Source organism: Labrus mixtus, chromosome 15 (assembly GCF_963584025.1).
Source record: "Labrus mixtus chromosome 15, fLabMix1.1, whole genome shotgun sequence".
Taxonomy (NCBI): Eukaryota; Metazoa; Chordata; class Actinopteri; order Labriformes; family Labridae; genus Labrus; species Labrus mixtus.
Window position 1 is genome coordinate 2,192,548 of NC_083626.1, and position 25,679 is coordinate 2,218,226.

The 25,679-nt window shown below is 38.4% G+C and overlaps 2 protein-coding genes across 3 annotated transcripts in view; both read right to left on the bottom strand.

Moving 5' to 3' along the window:
- Positions 1–969: 969 nt before the first annotated feature.
- On the bottom strand, positions 970–9,074 carry LOC132989786 (protein-glutamine gamma-glutamyltransferase 2-like). Its single transcript, XM_061057628.1, has 15 exons — positions 8,927–9,074; positions 8,402–8,587; positions 8,018–8,251; positions 7,621–7,739; positions 7,266–7,394; positions 5,432–5,600; positions 5,089–5,221; positions 4,845–4,948; positions 4,109–4,197; positions 3,582–3,735; positions 3,358–3,446; positions 2,747–2,930; positions 2,437–2,597; positions 2,022–2,158; positions 970–1,563 (listed from the first exon to the last, which is right to left on the bottom strand). The coding sequence occupies exons 1-15, from the start codon at positions 9,036–9,038 to the stop codon at positions 1,416–1,418; spliced, it is 2,148 nt and encodes a 715-aa protein (XP_060913611.1). The 5' UTR covers positions 9,039–9,074; the 3' UTR covers positions 970–1,415.
- A 271-nt stretch (positions 9,075–9,345) lies between these two features.
- LOC132989462 (uncharacterized) overlaps positions 9,346–25,679 on the bottom strand; it is a 29,885-nt gene continuing 13,551 nt past the window's right edge. Inside the window, exons 4-25 of one of the 2 annotated variants that reach the window (XM_061057117.1) lie at positions 25,437–25,640; positions 24,826–24,946; positions 24,591–24,684; positions 24,002–24,088; positions 23,306–23,422; positions 23,090–23,188; positions 22,764–22,915; positions 22,237–22,375; positions 21,628–21,750; positions 21,334–21,531; positions 20,298–21,007; positions 19,185–19,637; positions 18,213–18,462; positions 17,880–17,969; positions 16,371–16,697; positions 16,108–16,278; positions 15,789–15,966; positions 15,527–15,643; positions 14,298–14,582; positions 13,694–13,935; positions 13,372–13,430; positions 9,346–11,396 (exon numbers count right to left, since the gene is read on the bottom strand). In XM_061057117.1, the coding sequence (XP_060913100.1) occupies positions 13,392–13,430; positions 13,694–13,935; positions 14,298–14,582; positions 15,527–15,643; positions 15,789–15,966; positions 16,108–16,278; positions 16,371–16,697; positions 17,880–17,969; positions 18,213–18,462; positions 19,185–19,637; positions 20,298–21,007; positions 21,334–21,531; positions 21,628–21,750; positions 22,237–22,375; positions 22,764–22,915; positions 23,090–23,188; positions 23,306–23,422; positions 24,002–24,088; positions 24,591–24,684; positions 24,826–24,946; positions 25,437–25,640 (4,196 nt within the window). In that variant the 3' untranslated portion in view covers positions 9,346–11,396; positions 13,372–13,391. Of the gene's footprint in view, positions 11,397–13,371; positions 13,431–13,693; positions 13,936–14,297; positions 14,583–15,526; positions 15,644–15,788; positions 15,967–16,107; positions 16,279–16,370; positions 16,698–17,879; positions 17,970–18,212; positions 18,463–19,184; positions 19,638–20,297; positions 21,008–21,333; positions 21,532–21,627; positions 21,751–22,236; positions 22,376–22,763; positions 22,916–23,089; positions 23,189–23,305; positions 23,423–24,001; positions 24,089–24,590; positions 24,685–24,825; positions 24,947–25,436; positions 25,641–25,679 lie in introns of those variants that run through there. The other variant, XM_061057118.1, reaches the window with a different exon arrangement.

The following is a 25,679-nucleotide window of genomic DNA, read 5'->3' on the forward strand; positions in this document are numbered from 1 at the left end:
CTTTTTTTACTTGTTGGCTAATAAAGTCCACTGAGTACTCAATATTTAAGACAAACTATGTCCCCAAACTAAAACTGTGATAAGTAAACATCTAAGTGATAAATTCATTAACATGGGCCACACTGGTGGTCCAGGGGTGTATGATGTCCAAATAGAAGCAATATACCTGAGTCATGTCTGATCAGGAATCTTTGTGGCATGTCATGGCCCATTTCATTTAATAATTTCCTGTCTGATATCAACTGCACACTTTTAAATATGGTGAAATGCCTTCAAATAAAATAGATAAATCCACAAGAAAATATCAAACATGAGTACAATTCAACCAAAAAGAGGTTTTGTTTTTGTAAAAGAAAAGTAAGAGAAACTATGAGGCACTGAAACGTCAGAAACAAGGAGAGATTCTTTGAGAAAGAAGATTTGGATGATCTGTCCAAAGGTAAAGTAATTTAAAGTTTGTAAAATCATCGAGTTAAATTATTTTGTGGCCTTACATCCAATGGAAGTCTATAGAGGATACAACTTTCAGTATGGGGCATCAGGGTCAAAGTTAGAGCCAGATCATTTAAAATCTTTCAATATGAGCTTTCATGAAACATCCCACTTTATACATTTTACTATCAAATACCCACAAATAAAAAAAACTTTGCTGGATTTTTCAGAAAGGATAGACAATGATAGACAATTTAAGTCAAAAACAAAAGAGGATAGATCATCCAGAAATCCCTTTTTTTGTACATGGGAGTGATTAATATTCAGATATTAACATCTCATAGTCCACAGGACTCTGAGTTTAATCCCCAGCAGACTGATTGTTACACATCAGTTTGTATGAGATCAGTTTGTGGATGGAGACATTTCCCTTTCATAATAAAATAATAGTTTCATACTTGTTGGAGGGAGCTATGTAAAAAAAGCAGGATTAACAGAAGCACATCCCAAGACCACAAATAACACCAAGGCTCAACATTTTCATTAAAACATTTTAGTTTTTTTGTTAGGAAATAATTTGTTTTGATCACAAATAAAAAAAAGTCTCCAACAAAAAGAGACCAATGCTTCCATAACAAATCTACTGTTCTGTGATCATTCAAGTAATTAATAAGATCATACAAATATATTATGTTATTGATTTAAAATGTGGGGCTTATTGTAGCTTTGCACAGAGCAACAATAGGCCTTACTGTAATTCATAGACTGCACATTCTGCTTAGTAAACATGTTTCATTAATTATGAAAATACTTAACTGTAAATAGTGAAATAGTACATGATGTTCTAGTAAAAATATATTAATATTGAATGGAAATCTAAGTGCATTTAAAAATAAACCGTCAAGTCTCTAATCACACCTGTGGTTCAGTTAATCAACAAAATAACTGTAGTAGTAACTGTTAGTGAAGAGTTATGTAATGGCTTATTCCTTCACCACAACATTGATGGAGCTCTTGATGTTGTGCAGTTTGATGCTATCAAAGTTTACCAGCAGCACGCTGGAGCCAGCAGTGGTGGGTTTAAACTCAATGCTGGCCTTGGCTTCCTGTTTGATGCTCACAGCTCCAATTCTGAAAAAAGAAATAAATATATTTATATATATACATCAAGCATCATCTGCCCCAAAAAAAGTCTCAATCTTTATGCAAAACAACGCAGAAAAACATCCAGGCTTTATATTATTAATGTTAAGGTTTTCTTTAAAGATTTACTGTGATTATAACTGCAAATCAACAAACCATTTCCTATTCCTAATGAGGAGTCGTTTTTTAAATAGTAGAAATAAGAATCATTGTGTGACAGTTGAAAGGAAAAGATCTCTTTGATTTAGGCTGCTTTTGAGTTTCAGCAGGCGTACCTTTTGTAGCTACATCACAATTAGTTACAGTTAATACATTATCTTTCATAAGAAGCTAAACTGTAATGACAGTAATGAAATTATTCACACATTAGAACGTAACAGTAGAAAATAGTAAGGGAGAAAAGATACAATTGATATAACTGAATCTACAGTTGGGTGTTGACATACTTCTTTGTTATTGGTTTGCCGTCAGTGAGGCCGACCCCCTCCACAGTAAAGCTGCAGTCCTGCAGAGTCTCCGGTAAAGGGTTCAACAAGCTCAGCTCAGCTGTCACAGACTGGTTCAGTTTGACATCTCCCACCAGCTGCAGATAAACAGGTTTCATCATGAAAAAGATGGTATACTGTATATTGTAAACATATTATATAATGCCTATGAACTACTGAACCAACCTATCACAGTGTCAGTCAGGTCAATTAGATGATGAAGAAAAATCATTAAAAACATTTCTTTTGACATGGCTGTAAAGCCCCCCAAAAAAATTTGGATTTACAATAAGTAGGAAAAAAAGCAAGTCAAAGACTAAAGGTTAAAAAGTTGACACAGTTTATATTACTCATGTAAGTTAGTCTCCACATTCACCTTGATCTGTATCTCTGGCTCATCTAGGACAATGGTTTTCTCAGCCTTATTGTAATTGATGGTCTTCTTGTCGATGGTGATGGCTGACAGCTGGATCAACCTGTCGGAGGTGATTACTGACCCATAACTGTCATACTTCAGTTTGAGGGACAGACGTTTCTCTGAAAAACATAAAACATTGGATATTACATGTAGGTCATTAAATAATCACAGAGCAGGTTCAGCATGGTAGAAGGAGGTTTATGTGAGATTGTTAAATTCACCACTCAGATACTGTGGTGTGAAGTGTTTTTCTCAAGCTCAAACTGACCTTCTCCAGAGGGCACCTCCACTTTGTCTGAAACAAATCCACAGCTCTCGCCTTGTCGTCCGTTGTAGCCGACAGCTCGTGCAAAGAACAGGAAGGTGCACGTCCTGGTATCCATGCAGTTGTTAGTAAGGACAGCGTTCACCTCGAAGTCTGAACCCACGATCATGTTATCCGCCAGTTTGATCTTAAATGACAATAAGTTGATTTTTTTAATGGAATTCACAAACTTCAAAATGAATTCTTCTCTTCAAAATAAAATTAATGCATTGAAATATTTTATATGTGAACTAGAGCTAGGTGGCTCTCTGGGCACATGATAAAATGTTACATTTAAAAAAAATCCCCACTGCAAACACAAATGGGGCTTGCGTGCCAGTTAGCAGTCGTACATGACAATCACATGTCTTTTGTGTTCCTGTCATACCACTGATGGGTATATTCCAACACATGACTGCAGTTCCTCTCTTTTTAAACCACAGTTTGCCTGATTGGAATTTACTGGCATACTTTTTGATCCAGTTACGTTTACATGTATATCATCTATCTATGTGCCTCTTTGGAGCTCTACTTTCCAGCTCAGTACGTTTTAGAATAATTGAATTAACAAACACCTTAAGACGGAGCCCTGGCTCTTCTCCTCTCTGCTGTAACTTGTTGTGGTGTTGAGCCTTCTCATACACTCTCCTCTCATCCTCTGAGCCTGAAGAACATCAGTCACACATAAAAACACATTCCTGATAAGTTTTATGGCCAAACAGCAATGCAGTGAGACTTCAATTTATAAATGTAATAATCTTTGTGGTTTTGTGTATAATGTATGTGGACTCTGCCGTACCTTCTGGATACTTATACTGATGTGTGATGTCATGTCGCTCATCTGAGCCCACAGCCTTGGTGCTGATGAATTTTCCAACAGACTTAGTTGATCCACTGAACTGGACAAACTCCCCAGTTGACAGTTGCACCAATTCCACAACATCTGCATTAACCTAACTCCATGCACATTATGAAATGACATCAAATCATTCTGATTAGAAAGACAATTAAGGCAATAGTCAGTATGCAGGAAGAAAACAGGCACCAAAAGCAATTTAAGAAATCTGTAACAGCAGATATCTTTACAAATAAACACAGAATCTCTGAAAATATCAGAAAGCAGAGTGTATCAGTCTCATTAAGATGGTTTAGCGTGGATCAGGCCAAAGTGCTTTGAGTAGTCAGAAGACTAGAAAAGCGCTATACAAGCTCAAGTCCATTTACCATGTAGCACACAGTGAACTGAATGTCCATCTAAATGAAATAGAAGTACATTTCTGTATTTTATTTCTTGTAAATGTTACGCTAAATTGCCCAACAGCTCACCTCAGCAAAAATGAACGGTGCATCATACTTCTTGGTCATCTCTCCCTCCTTTATGGCCCTCAGAGAAGCCGGCCCGCAACAGAAAACACCTGACAGAAACACACATACAGAGACAGGGTTCATTTTACCAGCTTGTACACACAAAGTGACACATTTAGAACATAGGCCTATTCAAGATAAGTACTTTGAGTGATAAAATAAAGAAACATCTCATGTTTAAAAAAGATTTGAGCTGGAAGATCATCGCCAAAGAAAGTCGATACTTTACTGAAATTAGTGTCTAAATACCAAAAGGAGGAGTCTTGAAAATTGTGTGAGCACCGGGCTGTATGAGACTTTTTTTAACCTAAAGTAACACTGTTGTAAAAAGAAAACAATACTTTGTAATGTGTATTTATCAAAGCAGGACATTTTAAGATTGACACATAACATATATGCATATGTGTCTCGAGGAAAGTCATGTGAACATACCAACCACACATTTCCCACCATATAAACCACACCTGAGACTACTGCCAGAAACAGAAACTAACCGCTGTGGTCAAGTCTTGTGACTTCATACACAGCTCAAAATACATACATACTTTCTTTTACTATTTTGTCTTTGCTTTGTTTCTGCTTTGCCAGTTCAACAAAAGATTGTCAGTTCAAAGTCTTAAATGTAAGACCTGCATTTGGACAACAGGACTTTTCAAAAGTTTTTGGAAACAGGACGAACAACAGGACGTCAAGTTACCATCACTTGTCTCCTGCGGGGTTGGGTCACTGGTTTGCCACCCATCAAACTCTGTTCCCAAATCAGGACGAGTCATCCAGCTGTCCACCCAAACATGGAAGTTCCTGTCAAATAATAAAATAAAGGAAAATAACTAAAATCAGTGAAATAATGACTAAAAATAAAATGGAACTATTCAAATTGGTTCAGCAGAGGCCAACAAGAGACGTTCATACAGTGCATGTTTTACAACTCAATAACTTACCAAACCGAATCACCTCCAGAAATCCTTTCTCCGTTTTCATCATAAAGGTTTTCAATCACCAGGTTGGCATCCGAATCGTGAGCGGATCCAAAGTTAGTAACCACTCGACATGGGATTCCCAGGGCACGGGACACTGGAGGAGGAAAGGAGAGTCACACTTCATCAAGCCTGCTATCTTCAGCGCACACTTGAGATAGCGTCTGTCATCAAGGACTAGAAATAAAGACATCCAATTAATATATCACACGAGGCAGATGGCTTTTAATCCTTGAGATTAAATTCTAAATTAAAAGTTTAGATGGAAAAGTTTGTCTGGAGGTTGTAACTTGAAAGAAGCTCTAACCTGTGCATGCAATAGCAGCAAACACCCAACATTGGCCGTAGCGGACCGGGCCACTTTCTGCCCACTTCCGCAAAATTTCCCCACTGCCAGTCCACATTCCTGGATGAACCCCGCCGGAAAACTCTTCCCACTCTCCAACCAGCACCCCTCTGTCATCATTACTGTTGATCTGAGGGCACAGACAAAGGTTCCCGTAAGGCAACAGAGAAAAAGGGAATCAAATTTATAATCATGAGCATACTTATCATTTTCTTTTTGCATGCTTTCTAAGCGGAACAACAATTTCGAAACAATTTGTCAAGGTTTCAAGTTTTTTGATTTCCTTTTTATTTTTAACTCCAGCTCTTTTATGGTAAAAGTATTCTGAGCAATTTTGCCAAAAATAAAATAAATTAAGCAAAAAACAAACAAACATTGAACAAGAGAAATACAAAAGAGCATTCCTCTGTGCCATCAGGTATCCTAAAGAATCATTATTTTAGCGTCAGATTTCATCAGAACTTTCATTAGCATTAGAACGATTATGCAAAATTTTACATTGTTAGAAGATCTTAGAAGTTAAATAGTGGAGCACATAGCTAACCAGCCACAATGGCTGATATATTTCAAGCTTAGTGCAACAAACATGAAATATTTGACTTTCTATGTGAAAAACATATTTCAGGGGTGGATCCTAGGAGAGTAAATGGTAAAAGATGACAGGCCACACACATATTCCCATTCACACGCACATTCAAACACTGATGTTGGAGGCTGCCATGCAAGGTGCCAACCTGTCAATAGGGATCTTATCTCATTCACACACACAGTGTGTGACACACTTATACAGTGATAGATATGCTTCAAGTGGCTATTTTAAGTTTCAGCATTTTGCCCAAAGACACTTCAACATGCAGACTGGATACATGGGAATCAGACCAGCTCTACCTTCTGAGCCATAGGAACAGAGGAAGTGTAAATAAAGACTGTGTAAAACAGGTAGCTTCAAATATATCAACAATTAAGGAGTCCATTGTGGACAGACAATGTCGTCTTACATGATTAAACTAGATCTAAAGATCAGAACTATTGACAGTAAACAAGTTTGTAATGGGAGAATGGTAAATGGATAAAGCACGTTTCTAGCCCTCTGACCAATCAAAGCGCTTTTACACACCCCGTCTCACATTCACCCACACTTGTTAAAAACTGGTGTTAGAGACTATGATAAGTGCCAGGCTGCCCACTACTGAACTGAGGCTGACACACATTCATACCCTGATAGTTTTGTCATTGGGAGGAATGTTGGGGATTAAACCGCCTACCTTCTGGTATGTACGTAGCTACACTTAAATACAGACAATAAATAACTTCCAGGACAATAGTGATTCAAGACAAACGTATCATATAAGCTATATATAGTGCATAACTGTCATGGTTATCATTACAGCCAAGGGGCGAACCTGGGGTGGTAAATGCATACTAAATTGAAATAGCCTTGGATTTTGAAATCAGCTATTTTGGCTCACAGCAGTAAAAACACACTGACAGACTTTAATTTATTACAGGGCACTTGGCCACCTGCTTTAAATCTATACTGCCCAAGCCAAAACTCCAGTCTTCCCTGCAGTTACTATCACAAATGTAGCCCAGGGAGAACAGAAAGCTTCAAAAGAATGACAGAAGTTTCCCTGCAGAACTGAAGCACTACAAAGAGGCATATTGAGGGGTGTTATTGTGCAACCATTGTCAGTGTAGGAGCCCCATTGCCCTGTCTGCAATACATAATGGTTATTCATCAACTAATTTAATGGAATCCATTTGGCCTCAATTTTTTAATAAAGCCGTGGCCCACCATGGCACTCAGCACCCTGGTCACGTAGATGGGATTTCTCCTGGCAAAGCAGTCCTTGTCAGCATCAGACACAAATTTTGGGTTGTCGTCAAGAATCTTCAGACAGATGTCCAGGATCCCTGATTCAAACTGATGGAAAAACAAACAATGGACAGGCAACAGAGGAACCATTAGAGACACTAGATGAGCTGCATGGATTTTTATTTGTTATATTCCTATTGGGTTCATAGAAATCAATCCAGTGATTGATAAACACAAGTGGATATTAAAAAAATCATAAGTGAAGAAGCATTCAGATTTCATTTTTTTCAGTGTGAATAGTTTAATGCACTTTTCTTTGACATATAAAGTTTACCTGTCCAAAGTTCCAGGGTTTCCCTTTGATTCGTTTATGTGTTCCTCTGTAGACTTGCCCATGCTGTTCTAAAACATACTCCTGCCTCTTTGTCTCACTGCGCATGTAAACAGCATCTCCTGTGAGTGAGTCCATGGAGAGCACCAACACATTTAAACCAGCATAATAACATCTACTATACTAATAATAGTATATTTCTGAATACAATCAGGCCAACATGTTGGAGGGTTGTGGTGCAATATAAGTTATGATTTGATATAGGTTTTTTTAATGTTCATTACATGACGTGCATGAACTTTACACAATAATCATGTATAAGAAATTAAGTACAAGTTGTTTATGGAGAAAGTCAAGACATAAAAAAAAATCTTAAGAAATATTTTTTAAATGTACTCACCGTGACACCAAGCATTAAAAAGCAGGGTGAACTTTCCTAAACTGGTCTTCTGACCCTCTTGGTCCAGAGTTAGGGAATACACCCCTATAGGGGCATTGGGTGAGGAACAGATGGATACAGACACTCTGTTTCCAGAGGGATCATTAGAGGCAGATGCACTCCACTCAGTGTCTACTATAGACTCGCTGAGACCAAAGGAAGCCTTGGTGTCTGATTCTTTTCTAGGTAACGGACCTTTAGAGAAAGAGAGAGAGGGTTGGGAGCATTACATTTAAAAGCAGGTGAGAGAAACATAAATCCTCTTCACACACTGGGGATGTATAGCCTACATACTGTACACAACTCCACATCCTATTTATCTCCACAGTGAAACAAGAAGCTTACCAGTTTCAACTATGAGTGTGAAGTTTGTTTCACCCGGTTTGAACTCTCTGCTCCCGGGTTTCAGATGTAGTATAACGTTGAAGGGCTGTCCCCTCCTGACAATCAAACGCTCCTCTGCACATCGGTCTGTGTGGTGGCTGCTGCTGTTGTTCTTAATGTCCAGATCGCAGCGCTCAATGTCCAACACTGTGCGTAAAGAAGGGAACGCGCAGAATCCACATCACATCAATGAAAACTTCTCCAAACATCAAGTAAAACAAAATGATTTAATCAACTTTCATCCCCCCTCGCAGTTTGTTCAGATGATATATCACACCCAAAAAAAATCACCAAGACATTCCTCTTTGCAGATACCGTTACTGTGTTTTTATATCCTGAACGTCACATGTCACACCTGATACTCAACAGGAGACCCATCGAAAATAGTAACACTGGGAGAATCTGCGTCTTCAGTTGTAAATAATAGTTCTTCATATCGACCAATGTCTTGAATTATCAGAGAAAAATAAGTTTTCGTTTCCTTACCTTGACTCATGTCTGCAGTAAAGTTCTTGTCTCTTGACATTTGAGAAGAAAGCCACACTTCAGCTTCAATGTGACCCGCAGAGCTACTGCTCCTCAGGGATATTTGTAGCATCTGAAACCCGATCGTTACGCCCCCATCCGTCTATTCGTCACACATTACTCTGTTTTTAGTCAGCACAATTTCTTCCTCTTTCTGCTTTAATTTGACCATGAACTTTTCAGTAAAGGTTATTTTTAACTTAAAAATAGGCCTTCTCGAATCAAACTATCAAACTTTTACTTAAGTTGGTCTTTTGCAGCAAAACTAATGCCTAAAAACAGTTTAAACGTCTTTCTGTTCAGTTTGTCACATCACATGACAACAAATGAAAGTGATCTACATTTAATAGATTAATGAAGACAAAAGAAGACAACAAAAATGTGTTCATAAATTATGTATTTATTATTTGGCTTTAACATTTGGTGTATGACTTTATAAATCGTAACAAAATGTTTTATTGAAATGAGTCAGACATATAGAGTAGATATATTACATTTATAAAATCCAAACAATCTATACAGTTTTATTCGTTTTTCTTGTTTTGCTAAGTATTCAAAAAGCTACTAAACACATTTCTCACTTTCAGCTCAGACTGATGACACTTCAGTTTTAGGATGTCAGTTATCGCCAACAGGTCATGAACTTTTTTTTTTCTTATTTGTTGAACAGATGCAAGGAACTGACAAGTTGAACAGAATCCACATATGATGACATTTTATCAGAGTATGTACTCACTGTTACATTTCTAAATAAACTTAAAGGACAGATAAACAGAGTGTGTTGATGTAAACATCGTCAATGGCTGTCATTCTGAGGAATAAAGTAAAACATCGTCACAGGCTGATGCCACGTTTGTATGTTACTGCAATCTGTCTCGTCATTCTCCAAAGGTTGCACAGAGTTCAGAGGAAGGACACTGAAGTGAAACATCTCCATAAGAAAAAGAAATATTCAGAAAGAAAGCAAGCAAGAAAGAAAGAAATCAAGAAAAAAATCAAGACTACAACAATGGCATTGACCCCGTATTTGTATAAGAAAATAACAGAATAAATAAAGACATTAATAAGGTAAGGAAGTAACCAATAGAAAAGATGATAGCACACAAAACAACAAATGTATAAGTAGTGTCATAAAAGTGAGTGGATTTTAAGTACATTTAACACACATTGACCCTTTGACCTCAAGATCATTCAAGATCATGAACACTGTTTGCACAGACAATAAATTCACAGAAGAATGACAAGAATGGCATAACTCATCGATCAAATAAATGAAAAGAAATACCTTCCTTCGCTTGTCATAAAGGAGCAGAAGCTGGAACACTAAGAAGTGGAGAACCATTAGTCGACCCTAAATAACAGTTAGTGGTGTTTGCCTGTACAACCAATAAAGTACATGCAAGAGTTGGACTATTTTCAAATCCAAGTGTGAAAACATACAAGCAAGTGGTCTCTCCCTTTTCATAAATTATTAAATATAACACAATTGTAACAGTTTCCAGTCACAAAGTTAGAAAAGATAAACACTTACACAGTGACAACTCAAGCCTAAAGACTGGTTAAAAAAAAATAAATGATTGAGAATCCTTCAGTGTCTGAGAAAAAAAGTATGTTTCTATATACATCCATATTTATTATTGACTACGCCATCAAACGCTTTAGATGAACATATTGGCACAGATATCCATTTATAGTTATCTGAGCTAAATGAGTGTTTAGCTAGTGCTGGGCTTAAGGCCAGCGGGAGGCTCTGGACTTGAACTGTGTATTGGTCTGCATTATGTTTCCCATGTCATCTTGTAACCAAAACAAAGTTGTCCTGTTTGAAAAAAAAAATCAAAAAACTGCTTCTTCAGCAACACTTTGACAGCTAATGAATAATAATGAGTGTAAAACAAAGAGAGAAGCATTCTGTATCACTGGACTGAAGTGGTTTCTCTGCTCTTGAATACAGACGCTGGTCAGGTATGATTGTTCCACTTTAGTTACTGACTTCTATGACAGTAGTAAATATAATCTATTATTCTTCAAAAATACCGTAGGCTGTACAGAAAAGCTGACACATCAAAACACATTTATTTAAATGTATCCTTTGACCAAAACTATTGGTTTCTCATTGCAGCACATCTCGTAGACTCAGAACATGTGGGCTAAATCTGACCTGAGAGACAGTTAAACCTGGAAAAACACCCAGTTAGTTTGGTTGATTGGCTTAATTTAAGTGAACCCATCAGATATTGCACATCATTGCAAAAAAAAAAAAAAAAAGTGCTTTCTCAGATGGGTGTACATATCTCACTCTGTTAGCTGTTAACCATTTCACCCACGTAGCTGTCTCTTCTCTTCTTTGTTACAAGACAAGGGTTTCTTACTCAGTCTGATTGGTCTGAAGATCTTCAACAAGGCTGGGAAGTTCCAGTGGACATATGATCTGCAAAATATTAAAGCAACAATTTGTTTTTATTTTCAATGGGCAGAAATTCATAGGTTTTTTGGAAAATGTATTAATTTAAGTATTAATTACTGTTTTCTATTGTATCTGGATTACAATAACACAGTTGTTGTTTTTCAAAATAAGAGCTTTTTCTCCAATTTAGAGTTGATATCTCCCTGGATACACTGCTCATTTAGGTTATAGTTTCAACATTTCCCCGCCTTCTTTTAAAAATTCATGAACCAGCTTTTAAAACATTTAATAAAGAATGTATTGATATCTTTCAATCATGATTTGCATATAAGAGTAATCAATATTTCACAGCTGTATATTGTTTATGATGTATAGAGTAATATTTATGAGTGACTAAGAACTAATAAAATGTTCCTTAAAAAAATATTTTCAGAAATAAAATCCCATCAAATAATAAACATAAAAATACAGCAACAGGTCGGTGTCTTTGTCACTGCACCGCCATTTGGGATTTTAAGCCAGTGTTTTGTATCTATTTGAAACAATAAGTCACATGACCTGAGTACTTGACCCAACCCTCCCTTCAGTGTTTCTGATGATTTTAAGTGTACCCACTTAATGCCCCTCCACCCCACAGCCAGTCAAATGTCTGGATCCCCTAGGATACAGAAACCATTTAAGGGTTAAAGACCTTAGATGTTAATAATAATAATACAACTGACTCCTACTATATGGGCTGCTATGACTACTACAACTATACTAATGATACAAATAAAACAATATAATACCACATATGAATATAAAAAACAAAAGGCCATGATCTGAAAAATGTGTATATAGCAGAAAAAACTGACATCTTATATCAAAAGCAAAGTCTAAAATGCATTTATTTTTCACTACATCTTTTGAGGACCTGAGCCTCATTCAGCAACCATTCTTAAAGACATTTGTTGTTAACATCCCCCTATGCACTTTTCAAAAAGATCATTCAGTCACAAAGTTTTATCCTCTGAGATTTGTTCTCAGCTAAGAATTAAATCTACAAACACTCTTGTTTGCTCTTAAGTGTTGATGTGCCAGGGCAGCATTATTGACAACTGTGTTTTTCTTAATTTTGCACATTTTAATTTGTAACTGACATATTGTTTAAAGATATATGATGTATGATGAAGTCTAAGCACTGTTTTTATATTTTTATATTCTATTATATATGTTTTAATCACTTTTTATATTTTGATCTTAGTCTATATAAGTTCTCTGTCAGCAGGAGCACTGCTGTTTTAAAGCTTCTTAAAGATTTTTGTTTTAGTACTTTGCGAATTGTTTTGTACCAAACAACAAGTCAAATTCTTTGTATGTGTAAACACACTTATTAAAAATGAATCTGCTTCTTATTCTGAGGTGAAATTTTATATAAATATTGAAAAGAGAACACCTACAATAAAGTAACTTTAAAGATGGTATTTGCAGCTATTAGAATAAATGTACCATCACATCATATTAATATCAAATGATAAGAAGAAGATCTGGTCAGAGTCTCTGTTTGTCTGGCTTTTTCCCTCTACTTCAAGCAACTCTACCTCCACTTCAGATTTTTGGGGGGATTTGGAGTCCTGTAAGCGTTTTTTTGATATTTCAATTGACTAATTCCCTATGTCTCTCTACTTCTCTATACTGTGTGACTTCTGCATTTGCAGAGGCCCTGCAATCTCTTGCCCTTACATGGGCATACATTTGGCAATTTTTTGTTGTAATTGAGAAAACCATGCATGAGCTTCCAACTTACAGGGACAGTTCATTGATCAATTCAAAAAAACAGGTGTGAACAATACCACAGTAGAGCTTCATGAATCTGCTGAAGATATATATTTTTTAAAATCTTCTTTGGACCAAATCTAAGAAAATACTTTCATCATCTTCACTTTCGTCATCAGAGAGGTCAACTCCTATACAAAAAAGAAGCATTGATATGTGAAATAGAAATCAAATGTAATATTACCTTCATCAGGAAACAAAGTGTTAAACTTCTGTAGATTTTCCAATTATGATATCATCACCCTGCAATAAAGATATCAAATGGTATATCATACAAAATGTCAAATCAAAAAGCTTTTAGTTATTCAAATTGATTTTGTATGCTTTAGAATACTGGTAGAGTTTATGTTTTCATTCTGATGATTAAACACATGAAGACATTTTTCGAACCTTTACAAATGCTAAGAATATAAAAACGTCGCGATTGAGAACATTTTGAATCTTGATCTTGGTCAAATACACTACATAAGCTACATACATCATCAGGACACAGTTTTATACCCCACCTGTATCTGAACATTAGCCAGATGTGGAGGTAGAGGGGTGACACCTGTTTTTCTTCCTGTTACAGCTGGTGAGCCATTTTTACTCATACTGGAGGTCAGACAAAGTGGAGGGTGCTGCTTAGACCTCTGGGAGAGAAAGGAAGAGGAGTCGTCCACTACTTCTCCACTAATGGCAGACAGGCGGCTGTGTTCTGAGCTGCTGAGGAGGTCAATGCATTCTCCAGATGATCCAGTGCTTTCCACTGTAGCACAATCACAACAATGAAACGGAATGGTATTTCACTTATAAGTTAAAGTTTCAGAATGACAACAGAGTTCAAACAGACCCCTGAGAATGTTTTACATACCTCAGATATAATTTATATTGATTTATAATGTGTGTATTTCTAGAAACCACAGTAGATATCTAACAGCAATATCTATTAAACATGTAAAGTGGTTGTATAATCAAATGACCATGCTCATTGGATTTGATCTGAATTCCTTTACATATATCAGATAAATGAACATGCTCAGAAGAAGAAAGAAAAGAAAAAAAGTCACACACAAATAGACCCTTTAGTCTTCTGATAAAAATACATATTATACTTAAAAAAACTCTCACCCAGAGGATGAGGAGTTTTCCATTGTTCACAGTTACGATAAAGATGATGCTGATGGAGATGATGATTGTTCACTTCATTGTCAGTCACGGCCTCAGGGGAGGAGCAGCCAGCAGGACTTGACTCCACTCCTTGGGACTGGTTCCCAGGGTAACCAGCAGGGGGCAGTGAGCCCCGTCCAGAGGAGGAAGATGATTGGCTGATGGTGGTTGAGGCGGTGCTACCCGAGCCAATGGAGTGTGGCCGTGGATATTCTATGCCCCTGTGTGAACAACAGGCCACAGGGACTGACGACACACAGATAGATTACATCAGAAATAACGGGCTTGGTCAGTGAGCAGTGAGGGCACAAGCATGAATGTTAATGATTACAGGATTTTGATTTGTTATAGAATGTATGTCAGCTAGCATCACAACAAAAATAAAATATGGAAATAATTTAATAAGCTAGTAAAAAATGATGCGTGAAATGGATAACAAGCCTCTACAACACTGCATCCAATCTAGCCATTCTGTGAGGCTGTACCTACAACCGTAGGGCATTCAGCTAGTTAGATGCTAACATAAGCATTCAAACAAGCTCAAAACAGTAACATGCTATTGTTTATGAATTATAAAGTCTACCATATTCAACACTTTAATCTAAAAAAAAAAAAAAAATGGAAACAGTTACATTTTAAAGTCAGTCAGAAAAACATCAATGTTACAAAGTTATTACTATTCATCCTGAGAGGGGTTTATTTGTTTAAAAGTGTAATTACAAGCCATCCGTCATCTAATGGGGAATATTACACAAAAAGCCCAAACATTAAACCCATATTGATGATAGGGGAAAAGTAAGGGGGCACTAAAGTCAGATGAGATGTTTGCGAAAATCCATTTTTGTTTAAAAAAAACATGGATCTGAAGTGGTGGGCCAACTGTCAGCTGCTATGTGTGGCTAAAACCATCTCTACTTTTAATTCCATCTAAAAATTAAACCAATCCACAATACTGTATGTGTTTTAGTTCAACAGTCGATTTGAAATCTATAGATTAGGGATTAAACTGTGCGAGTGTACTTTCGTGATAAAAATGATCTTTCACAATACTTTCCAAATAAGTGTTTAATCAGTTTCAGTTAATTCTTAAAATTACTTTTTTTTAAAAGTGCTAAAACTTGGCTTAAAGTGTGAAATATTTTGTCTTTAGATGCTGGAGGAAATATTCCAAACTGAATGCAGATCCTTACTTCTCCCGGGGAGGACACAGCTGACGGCTCGGTCACAGATAGCAGCATCACTGGGCTGAATGTCCATGAATGGTTTGCGGCCCATTCCCATAAACACCCTCTCCTGCAAACGCATCTCTGGAAAACAGTGTATAGTCCAGGTAGACATTTTAAATTTATATAGCACTTAATACATTCATAAACTTTTGAGCACTAGATTCAAAGAAAAAAGAATATGCTGTTGTGTTGTTGTTGTTGTTGTTGTTGTTGTTGTTGTTACAACCTCGATTGTGAGTGGCCTGATCCCACAGAATCCTCTCCAGGTCCGTGGTCCATGCTTTCTTTACCTCCACGGTGGAGGCCTTCAGGGTGTAGGTGTCGTCCCTTTTCCTCCTGCGGAACCATATCTCAAAACACAAACCACTCAAACTTGAGTTGTGAGTCATCCCGATGTCGCTTGTCTGGGAGTAAAAGCAGAAAAAGACAAAATGACCAAGATGGAAATAATGACTTTTGGCCTGTGAAGTAAGTTAGTGTCAACCATGACAGATATGATTATGATAGTGTATTATGCTTCTTGATAAGCAAAGCTGTATGCAGACCTTGAATGATTGCTTGTAGACATACACATCGTTGCCAATATCTGTCTTCTTGGTCTTGCTGAAGAGGATGAGGTCTTCAAAGAGAAAGACACGGCGGGTACATTTCTTTTTCCTGAAGAGAACCGTGAACTCGTCTTGGCGAACCAGCTGACCCTGCTCTTGTAGATTTACCTGATAGAGCACAGAACAATGCAGCAGACTGACAGTTAAACTGATAAAATAGCTTTGTGTCAAGTTTCTTATCTATCATGTTAACATCTTACATCACACTCTTGGATGGCGTCCATGGTGAGCAAATCATTGCCGTGACGCATCTGAAACCGAACCAGGTTTGCAGCTGCTTGGATCTCAGCCTTCTCCCGCTTCCTCTCACTGCTCGTCAGATCGGGCATAAATGCACCAGGGCCACACACACTTTGTGCACATACACTTGTTGCGTGCAGTGTGTCCTTGATCATGTCTTTTGGCCTGTATGAGCCAGCCAGGGCCAGCATGTCCTGCAGCAGGAGGCTGTATTTGCTGATTCTCTGGATGGGCCTCAGCAGGTAGGACGACAGGTCCATCATGTCTCCAAGCTCCTGCTGCTTCTTCTGTGAGGGGAAACAAAGGGGAACTGTAGAGCTGAGTAATTTTAGGGCTAGGGGGGTGATACTTTTTTTCTTTCTTCTCATAGTTCACTACACAGCTCCTACATTACACCTTTTGTACATTTTGTGTTTTTTATTTTTATTTTTAATATTTTATATTTTACATTTTTAAATTCTATTTTATATATTGTAATAGCTTCTTATACTGTATTATTTAAGTTGTTGCTAGTTCTGCTTTATTTCCTTGTTAATTGTTTTGCACCAACACACCAAGTCAAATTCCTTGTATGTGTAAATGTAGTTGGCAATAAAACCTGATTCTGATTCTGATTCTGATTCTGACACTGCAACCTCTCAGTTATGTCACATTTGACCAACTTAAATTAATATTTTAAGGAGTACATGATGGAATAGTCAGGTGCAGGATCTTAAGTAATGGAGGACAGGTAGAGAAAACATCATATGCCCTCCCCATTATGTAAATGGTAAATGGACTTGAGCTTATATAGCGCCTTTCTAGTCTTCCGACTACTCAAAGCGCTTTTACACCACATGTCACACCTACACATTCACACACTGATGGTAGTGATCGCTATGTAGTATCATCAGAAGTAACTAATCCCATTCATACACCACCACTGAAGCAGTGGGAGCAATTCAGGGTTAAGTGTCTTGATCAAGGACACATCGGACATGTTGCTCAGCTGGGGATGGAACCCTCGACCTGCTGGTTGAGAGACGACAACTCTACCAACTGAGCCACAGCTGTCTACATGTAAGTATGTTTCATGATTATCCACTAAATTTTAAGACCAGTGTTTTTTTACTGTCTGTATTCAGGGAGATGTACAGATGCAATATCCTAAAATGAAGAAAAACTTTCAGCACAAAATTAAAGGGACTTAATTAATCTGCTTTGAAACAAATAAATGGTAAATGGACTTGAACTTGTATAGCGCATTTCTCGTCTTCAGTCGTCAAAGCGCTTTTACACCACAGGACACACACACCTATTCACTCACACCCATTCACACACTGATGGCCGAGGCTGCTCTGAAGTGAATTTAAGGGTCAAGTGTCTTGCCCAAGGACACATTGAACATGGGGCTGCAGGAGCTGGGGATCAAACGCCCAACCTTCCAGTTGAGAGACGAGCGACTCTACCAACAGAGCCACTTAACTGACCTTGAAGATGTCATGGCGACGATGCAAGATCAGGGCATCTGACTGAGGTTTGTTCTTGCTGTATAGAGCGTACAGGCCAAAACTGTCACTCTGTGGGAAGTTAAAAGGTATGGGTATCAGTTTTAATTATGTCATTTTTAACTTAGGTAACCGTGCATTGTATTATAACATAGTATTATATTTTAACACCAGTTTACTAAATATCTTATGTATATCTATATTATGATGTAATAATCAGATAAAATCAAACAAGAGATATTTTGCTTCATAAACAAATCAATGAGTTCTTTACTCACTATACACAAGTGTGATTTACTACACATTACCACTCACATGTCTGAGGAAGCAGCGGGCCGCCATGGCGGGCTCCATCTGGCAGGCCTCCAGCTCCGGCAGGAAGTAGTGGCTGTGGAAGTCGTAAAGCTTCTCAAGGTTGCCAAAGATGATACCTCGCTTCCCTCTGAGTTCCTGGGGAATGTCTGGTCTGTCCAGCAGGGGGAGGTAGTGGGTCAGGATGTAACCAAGCGAGCGGACATACTCCCTCTCTGTGAACACCAGCTCCTCCAGGACACGCTGCAGCCTCCTGGTAATCCAAACAGAAAAGTCACTTAAATATGTTAATGCTTTTTAATATTAAACTTTACTGACTGTTTCAAAGCTGATTCTATTTTGCAAAGTGGTCTAAAATGCTAATCTCCCTCTGATCAGCCCCTGCATCAGTGGTTTCCAAAAAATGGAACACTGAAGCTCAGGAAATACCTGATTTTTAGGGAGTGATAAGATAGTCTTAAAATACCAGTGGTTCCTTTTTTTCTATCAAGACACTGATTCTCTCTCTCAGCAAATTTAAGACATGCATTCATTGTCAAAAAATATATAAATATTCATCAGTTTTCATTCATTTTATTTTCGTTCAGGTTATTACCTCAAAAGGACCTAAACTGTTACAAGCAGCCATTAAACAAATCCCTTTAACTTTGTCATGACATATGTTGATCGTATTGTTAGCAGTCACTGTTAATAAAAGGTCTGTGTCTATCTAACAGGTTCAGTGATCAATCCATGTTGACAGGTGAAAATAGGACACAAGGAAATCAGAAGAAACAATACCTGCAATACTTCATTGTAAGCTAAAAGACAGAAGAAGAACGCTACATGAAGAAAAAGTTGAGTTGAGTTGAAATCTCATTTAAGATGCCAATGGAATTTCTTTAAGGCTCACATCACAGAATTAATCTGTCTGACAAATCAGATGCTGTTTTATCTGTTGTACAAGCAAATTACATCAACTTGTATTGAACTTACAGGGCATTGCTGGCACTCTCCTGAGGATTTGCCAAACAAAACACCCCCTCATATCTCCCAATAGGCAGGCTGGAGTGTTTGCAGCATAAAGTCCCATCATCCCCTGCAGTGGCCCGGTCGCTCATGCAGGAGTCTTCAGAGCAGAAGCTCCCATGCCGTGAGATTTGGAACTTCTGAGCTTCCTGAAGGATCCGACAAGATGGCTGACCGTGGTGGGAGCAGGATGACGGGGATCGAACCCGCTGCTCTGGAGGAGTGGAAGACTCTGCCTTTGCTGCCCTTGTGGCGCAAGAGTCCTGGCTCACAGATCTCACTCCAAGACCCAGTCCCCATGGAAACCACTGGCATCCGACGGTGTGGGTCTGGGACAGGGCAGCAGCATCTCTCTCACTCCTGGCTCTGCTCGCCTGTCTCCTCCTCGTCTCTCTTTCTGTTCTCCTTGCTGTCCTGTTACTAAATGATACAAAAGCACCAATATGTGTAGGAATATATTGGTATATATGCCTTTGTAACACAACTAACTCACTGGTGGATTAGTCAGTGGTAATGAAACAAACTAATGCTGTTTTGGTCTGAAACACACAAACCTTGTATTTTCCATTTTGATATAAAGAATGTAATGTTGATTTTTTTGGTATAAAATGGGTGAAAAGACAAGTCAATTAGCATTTGATGGCATGGTGCACACAAACATGTACTCTTGTGAGTCAATATTGCACACAGTTAAAACATCACAGAGCAGAATGGATATGTGATACTGTCAGGTAATAGTCAGTAATCTTTTTTTTAACTTTGTACTTTAAATTGATTTATTTTGTGCAAATTTGTTGCAAAACTTTTCTTAAAGTCATTTTCAAATTTGGGTGTTATAACTTATAACATTACTTAAATTTCTTTGACTGGCAGTTCTTGTTTGTTATACTGGGCCTGGCTACAAGCACCATATAAACTTGGTTTATTCAAAAACATCCTCATCAACAAATATTCTTGCAGATTTCAGCACATTTTCCTCTCAAACACGTTTTACTTTAAATATTTCAACTCTGTTAAGAAATTAGATCAAACCAACTACTCCAACTTTCAGTCATGAGAAGTGAATGGTCAAAAAGTTACCTCTGAGGTGACTGTGGAGTGGTCTTTGAACCCTGGCTGGTTCCAGCATCACTGCTATCCTCAGGTTTGACATTGATGTTACAGCAGGCTAAAGGTGATGAATTAGTGCTGTTGCTGCCCAAAATGGGTCTTCTCTTCCCTAAATCCACTGCTCCTGTTATGATGCCCTCCCACTGCGGGTGTCCAGGCCCTGGTGTTGATTGTACCACCAGATTCCGGCCACCAGGGGGAAGTGTCTGGACATTAGTGCTCACCACATCAATATAATGATGTTCATTCCAGCTGCTGGAATCTGGTTGCTGATGGAAAACTTCGTCCACCTCCTGCAGCCTCTCCTGAAGCTGCTGCCTGGCCTCCTGACATCTGAGCCAGGCTATATTCCATACTCCCATCCCCCTGGAGCCCTGCAGGGAGCTGGCCTGGGCCTTCACCTCCTGAAATCTCTCTGGGCTGAACTGTAGGAACTTGTCTTGGAAAATCTGGAGGATGGAGCCGTCATTTTCTGATGTTGGGCCTGAGCCATGTGCTGCATGCGTATAAGACGGGGAAAAGTGTGCTGAGCTTGGTCCGGACTCTTGGTTTTGGTGTTGTATTGACTGAGTGTTTGCTTGATTGACAGGCGATGAAGTTTCGTCAAGGTCTTTCATGGTGTGATTTCTTGAGTGACTCTGGTCCAGGTACTCCATGCATTCACTCGCCAGAGCTGTAGCCTGTTTGGAGATATTGTGTTTTGTACACAAGAACAAAAGTGCATGATCTTATTTTCTCTTTTCATGTTGATGTGACCTGACTTAAATGTTACCTAAGAAGCTGTAAGATGGCAGTTTTAAAAGGAGTATAGATGTTATTGTTTTTGCAGATATTTGATTGCATGATGTGCAGTTTAAACATTCATGTTCTAATGAAAGATTCACAGGAATAGGGAAACAATTAGGAATGTTTTTGTGGCATGGAGTCGCAATTGGGATATAGATAAAACTTTCTCCAGAGTTAGATCACTAACTAAATATATTTTGAATACTGATCTTACACCAACCTGCTCACAAAAATCACACACGTTGACCATGATCTGCAGCTCCCTGCCGCATGCCTCAGCCCTACAGAGAAAGCCTTCCAGGCCTGACTTGAAGTTGCAGACTAGAGACCAGAACAACTCTGTCTCTGGGTAGGAGCACCCAATCTGCTGGAGTCGCTCTGCCTCTGACACTAAAGTCATGGCATGCTGCCTTCGGTCCTGTAGGAGGATGGAGAAAGAGGATAGACAGGTTATTATGGACAAAGTGCACACTATGCTGACCAGAAAACTTAAAAGAAAACAGAAAGGTCTTACATTTGCTTCAATAAGGAAACCAGTGAAGCTGTTGAGGATCTGCTCCATTCTGTCTCCAGAGTCTTCCACTGATGCAGCTTCCAGCAGGTGTCGCTCTCCCTCTACTTTTAACCACTGTTGCATCTACAAGGGTGGGAAATGAAGGACAACATTACTTTAGTAGTGATTATTATGATATAATAATTAGTCAAGGTTAAGCTGTACACACTAACTACCACACACACTATCTTAATTCCTCTTTTATGACATTTTATAACATGCCACAGAAAGAAGCGACTAACCATTCAGCCCAGAATGTTATTTCTCTTCACATTACTGAACTGTATCACTTTGTGACCCACGATGGAAGTGAGAAACAACAAATAAACACATATTGAATCATATATTTCATTCATTTTTCATTTAAAGTTTTAAAAACCCTTATTGAATGGCATTGGATTTGACACAGCCTAATGAAAAATCATATCATCAGATCACTGAGCCTGCAGGGAACTCAGTGAATGTTATACCAATTACTTTTGGTTAGGTCAGCTACAGCAATGACAAAGCATTATATTGATACAAGTAAGTTGCTTTCAACTGATTATCAGCAGGCAGTTTGATGGTAACCTGCATGAAGTGTCCCTCCATCTCTCTGAGTTGTAGCAGATACTCCAGGTGCTCCAGTGAGAAGTTGGACCTCTGCACGAGCACATGAGCCTGCTCCTCCACTTGGTTGTATAAGCTAGTCACTGAGTCCACTGCATCACTGCATGTAGGAAAAAGACAGATCAAAGACTTTAAAAAATGAATGAAAGATTACATGAATATCTGGTGTTCTGGGAGAAGGGTTTGAATGGAGGACAAGGCAGCATATTCACAGCTGGAAAAAAATACTGGCTTAACTACTGTCATTTTTTATTTTTAGTTCTGCACCGAAACACATGTTTATTTTTAAACACTAAAAAACATGATGGTCTATCCTCCTCACTGATACAGTTGTAGCATTTGCAATCTATAATCATGTTAATCAATAGATAATATTGTTCAGGGACCACATCTAGTTTCAACAAGACTGAAGAGGTAACACCTGGGTAGTTGAGGAAATTATACAGTGACAGGGGAGAACAAGGGAGAGCAGGAGATTTTGTTTAAACCTGAGGTCCTCGCAGTCGGGGTACTTGAGGTCACTCTCCTTCCTCAGCCTCGCCAACATTGCCCCACCCTCCCTTTGCAGGCTGACCAATCGGCTGTCCTCCAGAACATCCCGCATCAGAGTCCTTTGGTCCATCACGCACTGCTGTACAGTCTTTTCGACAAAACTTAAATTTAAGGATCAGCAAGTTAAAGTGTAACTTTTAAATGTTAATGTGTGTTTTTAGACTTAAAGGGTTACATATCCCAAAGTACCAGTAGCAGCTCAAAGTACCAGATAACAACACAAGTATAATGTTAAAGCTGTCAAAGAAAAGCAAAAAGCTACCTGCACACTGTCCGTCCTGTGCGGCACCTCTAACTTACTGATGGCTCTCAGAAGGAGGCTGGACGCCTCATACAGATCAGACACAAATGGGAAGAGTTTCTAGAGGACGAGATTTGGCCACAAGTTAACATTGAACTATGAAGATGGATACAACCTGACTACAGTAACTAGATAGAAATACACATTGGCATGTATTGCCTTGTTGGACTGTCTCACCTTGTGCAGCTCCATCCAGTCACAGGGGCTGTGAGACAGTGTGCCGTCCAGGCGGGGGCTCAGCTGACTCACCTCCACCAGCTTGAACAAGGCTTTCATTGATGTCACCACTTCAGTCTGCTTTGAGAACACAAGTGTATAACTATACAAGTCACCTTTTTTCTGCTGGCTTGTTTACTCATTATCTCCTTTATTAAATATGTATCTGTCATATGCTGAAATAAACTGGAACCTTCACAGTGCCATAGAGACCATGTGTTTGTTTAACAATAGCATTGTCTAACTTAATAATTAGAAATTTTCTCAATGTGATAAATGCTAAATCTCCTGGTGATTAATGCAGCTGGTGCCCATTTGGCTCCTAAAGAGGACGGTCAGTCGATGATGAGATACCTCTCTTCGTTCATAACCTTCTGAAGGCACTACATAAAAATGTAAATTATAGTTAAATCAAAACTCTGAACTCACATGTTCACGGTATCCTCTGTAAAGAACAAAGAGATGAGAGAACAAACAAACCTACTGACCAACACACACATTGGCATAGCTATAAAGACATTTTTATCTGACAAATCAACCCAGCTTATTGCCCAATCAGATTAATAATGTACATAGTAATAAACAGGAAACCAAACCGAGGTGTTTATCCATATGCAGTGTCATATAAAAAAGAATGTAAAGAGTGAAAAAGCAGACCTGGATCCCAGGACACCGCTCTGGCTGAGGTCTGCTGTCCTTGTCAATAAGCAGCACAAAAATGTTAACAGCTTGGGGAGTCTGCTCCTGCAAAGATGAAACACTCCATAAAAACTACTTGAATACATTCATGCCACTCTTATTATCAGTTTACCTTCAAGTGAATCAATGCAGATAAATAAGAATACATTTTAAGTCCAAAACATAGAGTCAAGACTGAAGAAATGATTGTTTTTCTCATTTAAAACAGTAACTGAACTGTTCAATAATATACAATTGTATTCACCCTTTTTGAGGTTCTGTATTATTCAGCCCATACGAATAATACATTTATATTTAAAACAACTTCAACCAAAAATAAGTAAAGGGAAAAACATGTTTTGTCAAACAAGCCAAACCTACTCAATAAATCAGAGGATGTTTGGACAAGTTTTGTGCTCAGGAGCTGATGTATTATTTAGGATGATATTTCACTCAGAACTAATTTTCTTCTAACAGCCCCGCAGCTCTCCAGCTAGGAAAGAGACCCATACATCAGTTAACTGACCTGCTTTGTTTAGGTGATATGGAGAAGTGTCTGGCTTCTTACCTGAAGTGTCATCAAGGCTTTGTACAGTTGTGGTGGAGGATTCATCTTCCTTGCATCAAAAATGAGAATCATTCCAGCTTCTCTGATTTCTGTCCTGTAAACAGAAAAAAAAGACGAATAGGTACACAACAAAAGAAAAACTGCTAAACCTCCTTTCAGAGTGATTTAGAATTTAGCTTGTCTGTTCTGTTTCTTGATTCATTCATTCATTCATTTACTGGCATGCAGATGTAACCTGGTGATAGAGTGGAAGTAGAGCAGCATCTTGTAGAGCTCCTGGCTTGTAACAGCTGATCTCCATCCCTGGTGGTCTCCAAAGAGTTCAATAATTACCCTTCCTGTCCTGTCCCTGCCGCCTGAAAGGGCCAGAGAAAGAAAATATAATGAAGAACAATCTGAAACTAGACAGTTTTAAAAACGTTTCTGAACTAAAAGTTCTCAAGTACTCAAAAAAGATAGAAAAAAAAGAAAAGCAGCACCATTTAAGATAATGAAAAATGGTTAAAAGGGACAAAAAGACAGAGAGATACTGTTAGTGGGTGAATCTTCCTTTTTTTCAAATGAAAATATGGAGGGTAAATAAAAACAACTAAATATTTACAATTATCTACTTCCTTAATAATAAAAATCTGTCAGTACTAATCAGGCTACAGGCGCCTCTCATGTTAAATATTAATTCAATTAAAAAATCCTTGAATAACTTATTGTTGTAATGTTATTTTTACATGTCACCCATTAAGCACTCTGGGGAACATTGTACTGTTTGAAAAACTACCAAACAATACATGTGGATTACTTTGTTCATTGTCTTTTTTAATGCTATTTATTGCACCCCAATTAACGTACCTGTAAGAGAAGCTACTCCTAAATAAAGGGGGTGGGCTCTGGGGTCAGGGGCTCCCAGGGGAAGGTGATCTGGTCTGGGACGAGCAGAAGCAGGCTGTGAGATCTTTGGAGTCTCTGCTGCCAGAGGTGCATCTGTCTGTGACGGTTTCTCCGTCTGATGGCTATTTATACTGGTTGAGGTCATGCAGCCATGCTGAGCACCGTCTGTAGGAAGAAGATACACTTTTTGTAGGGAACCTGACG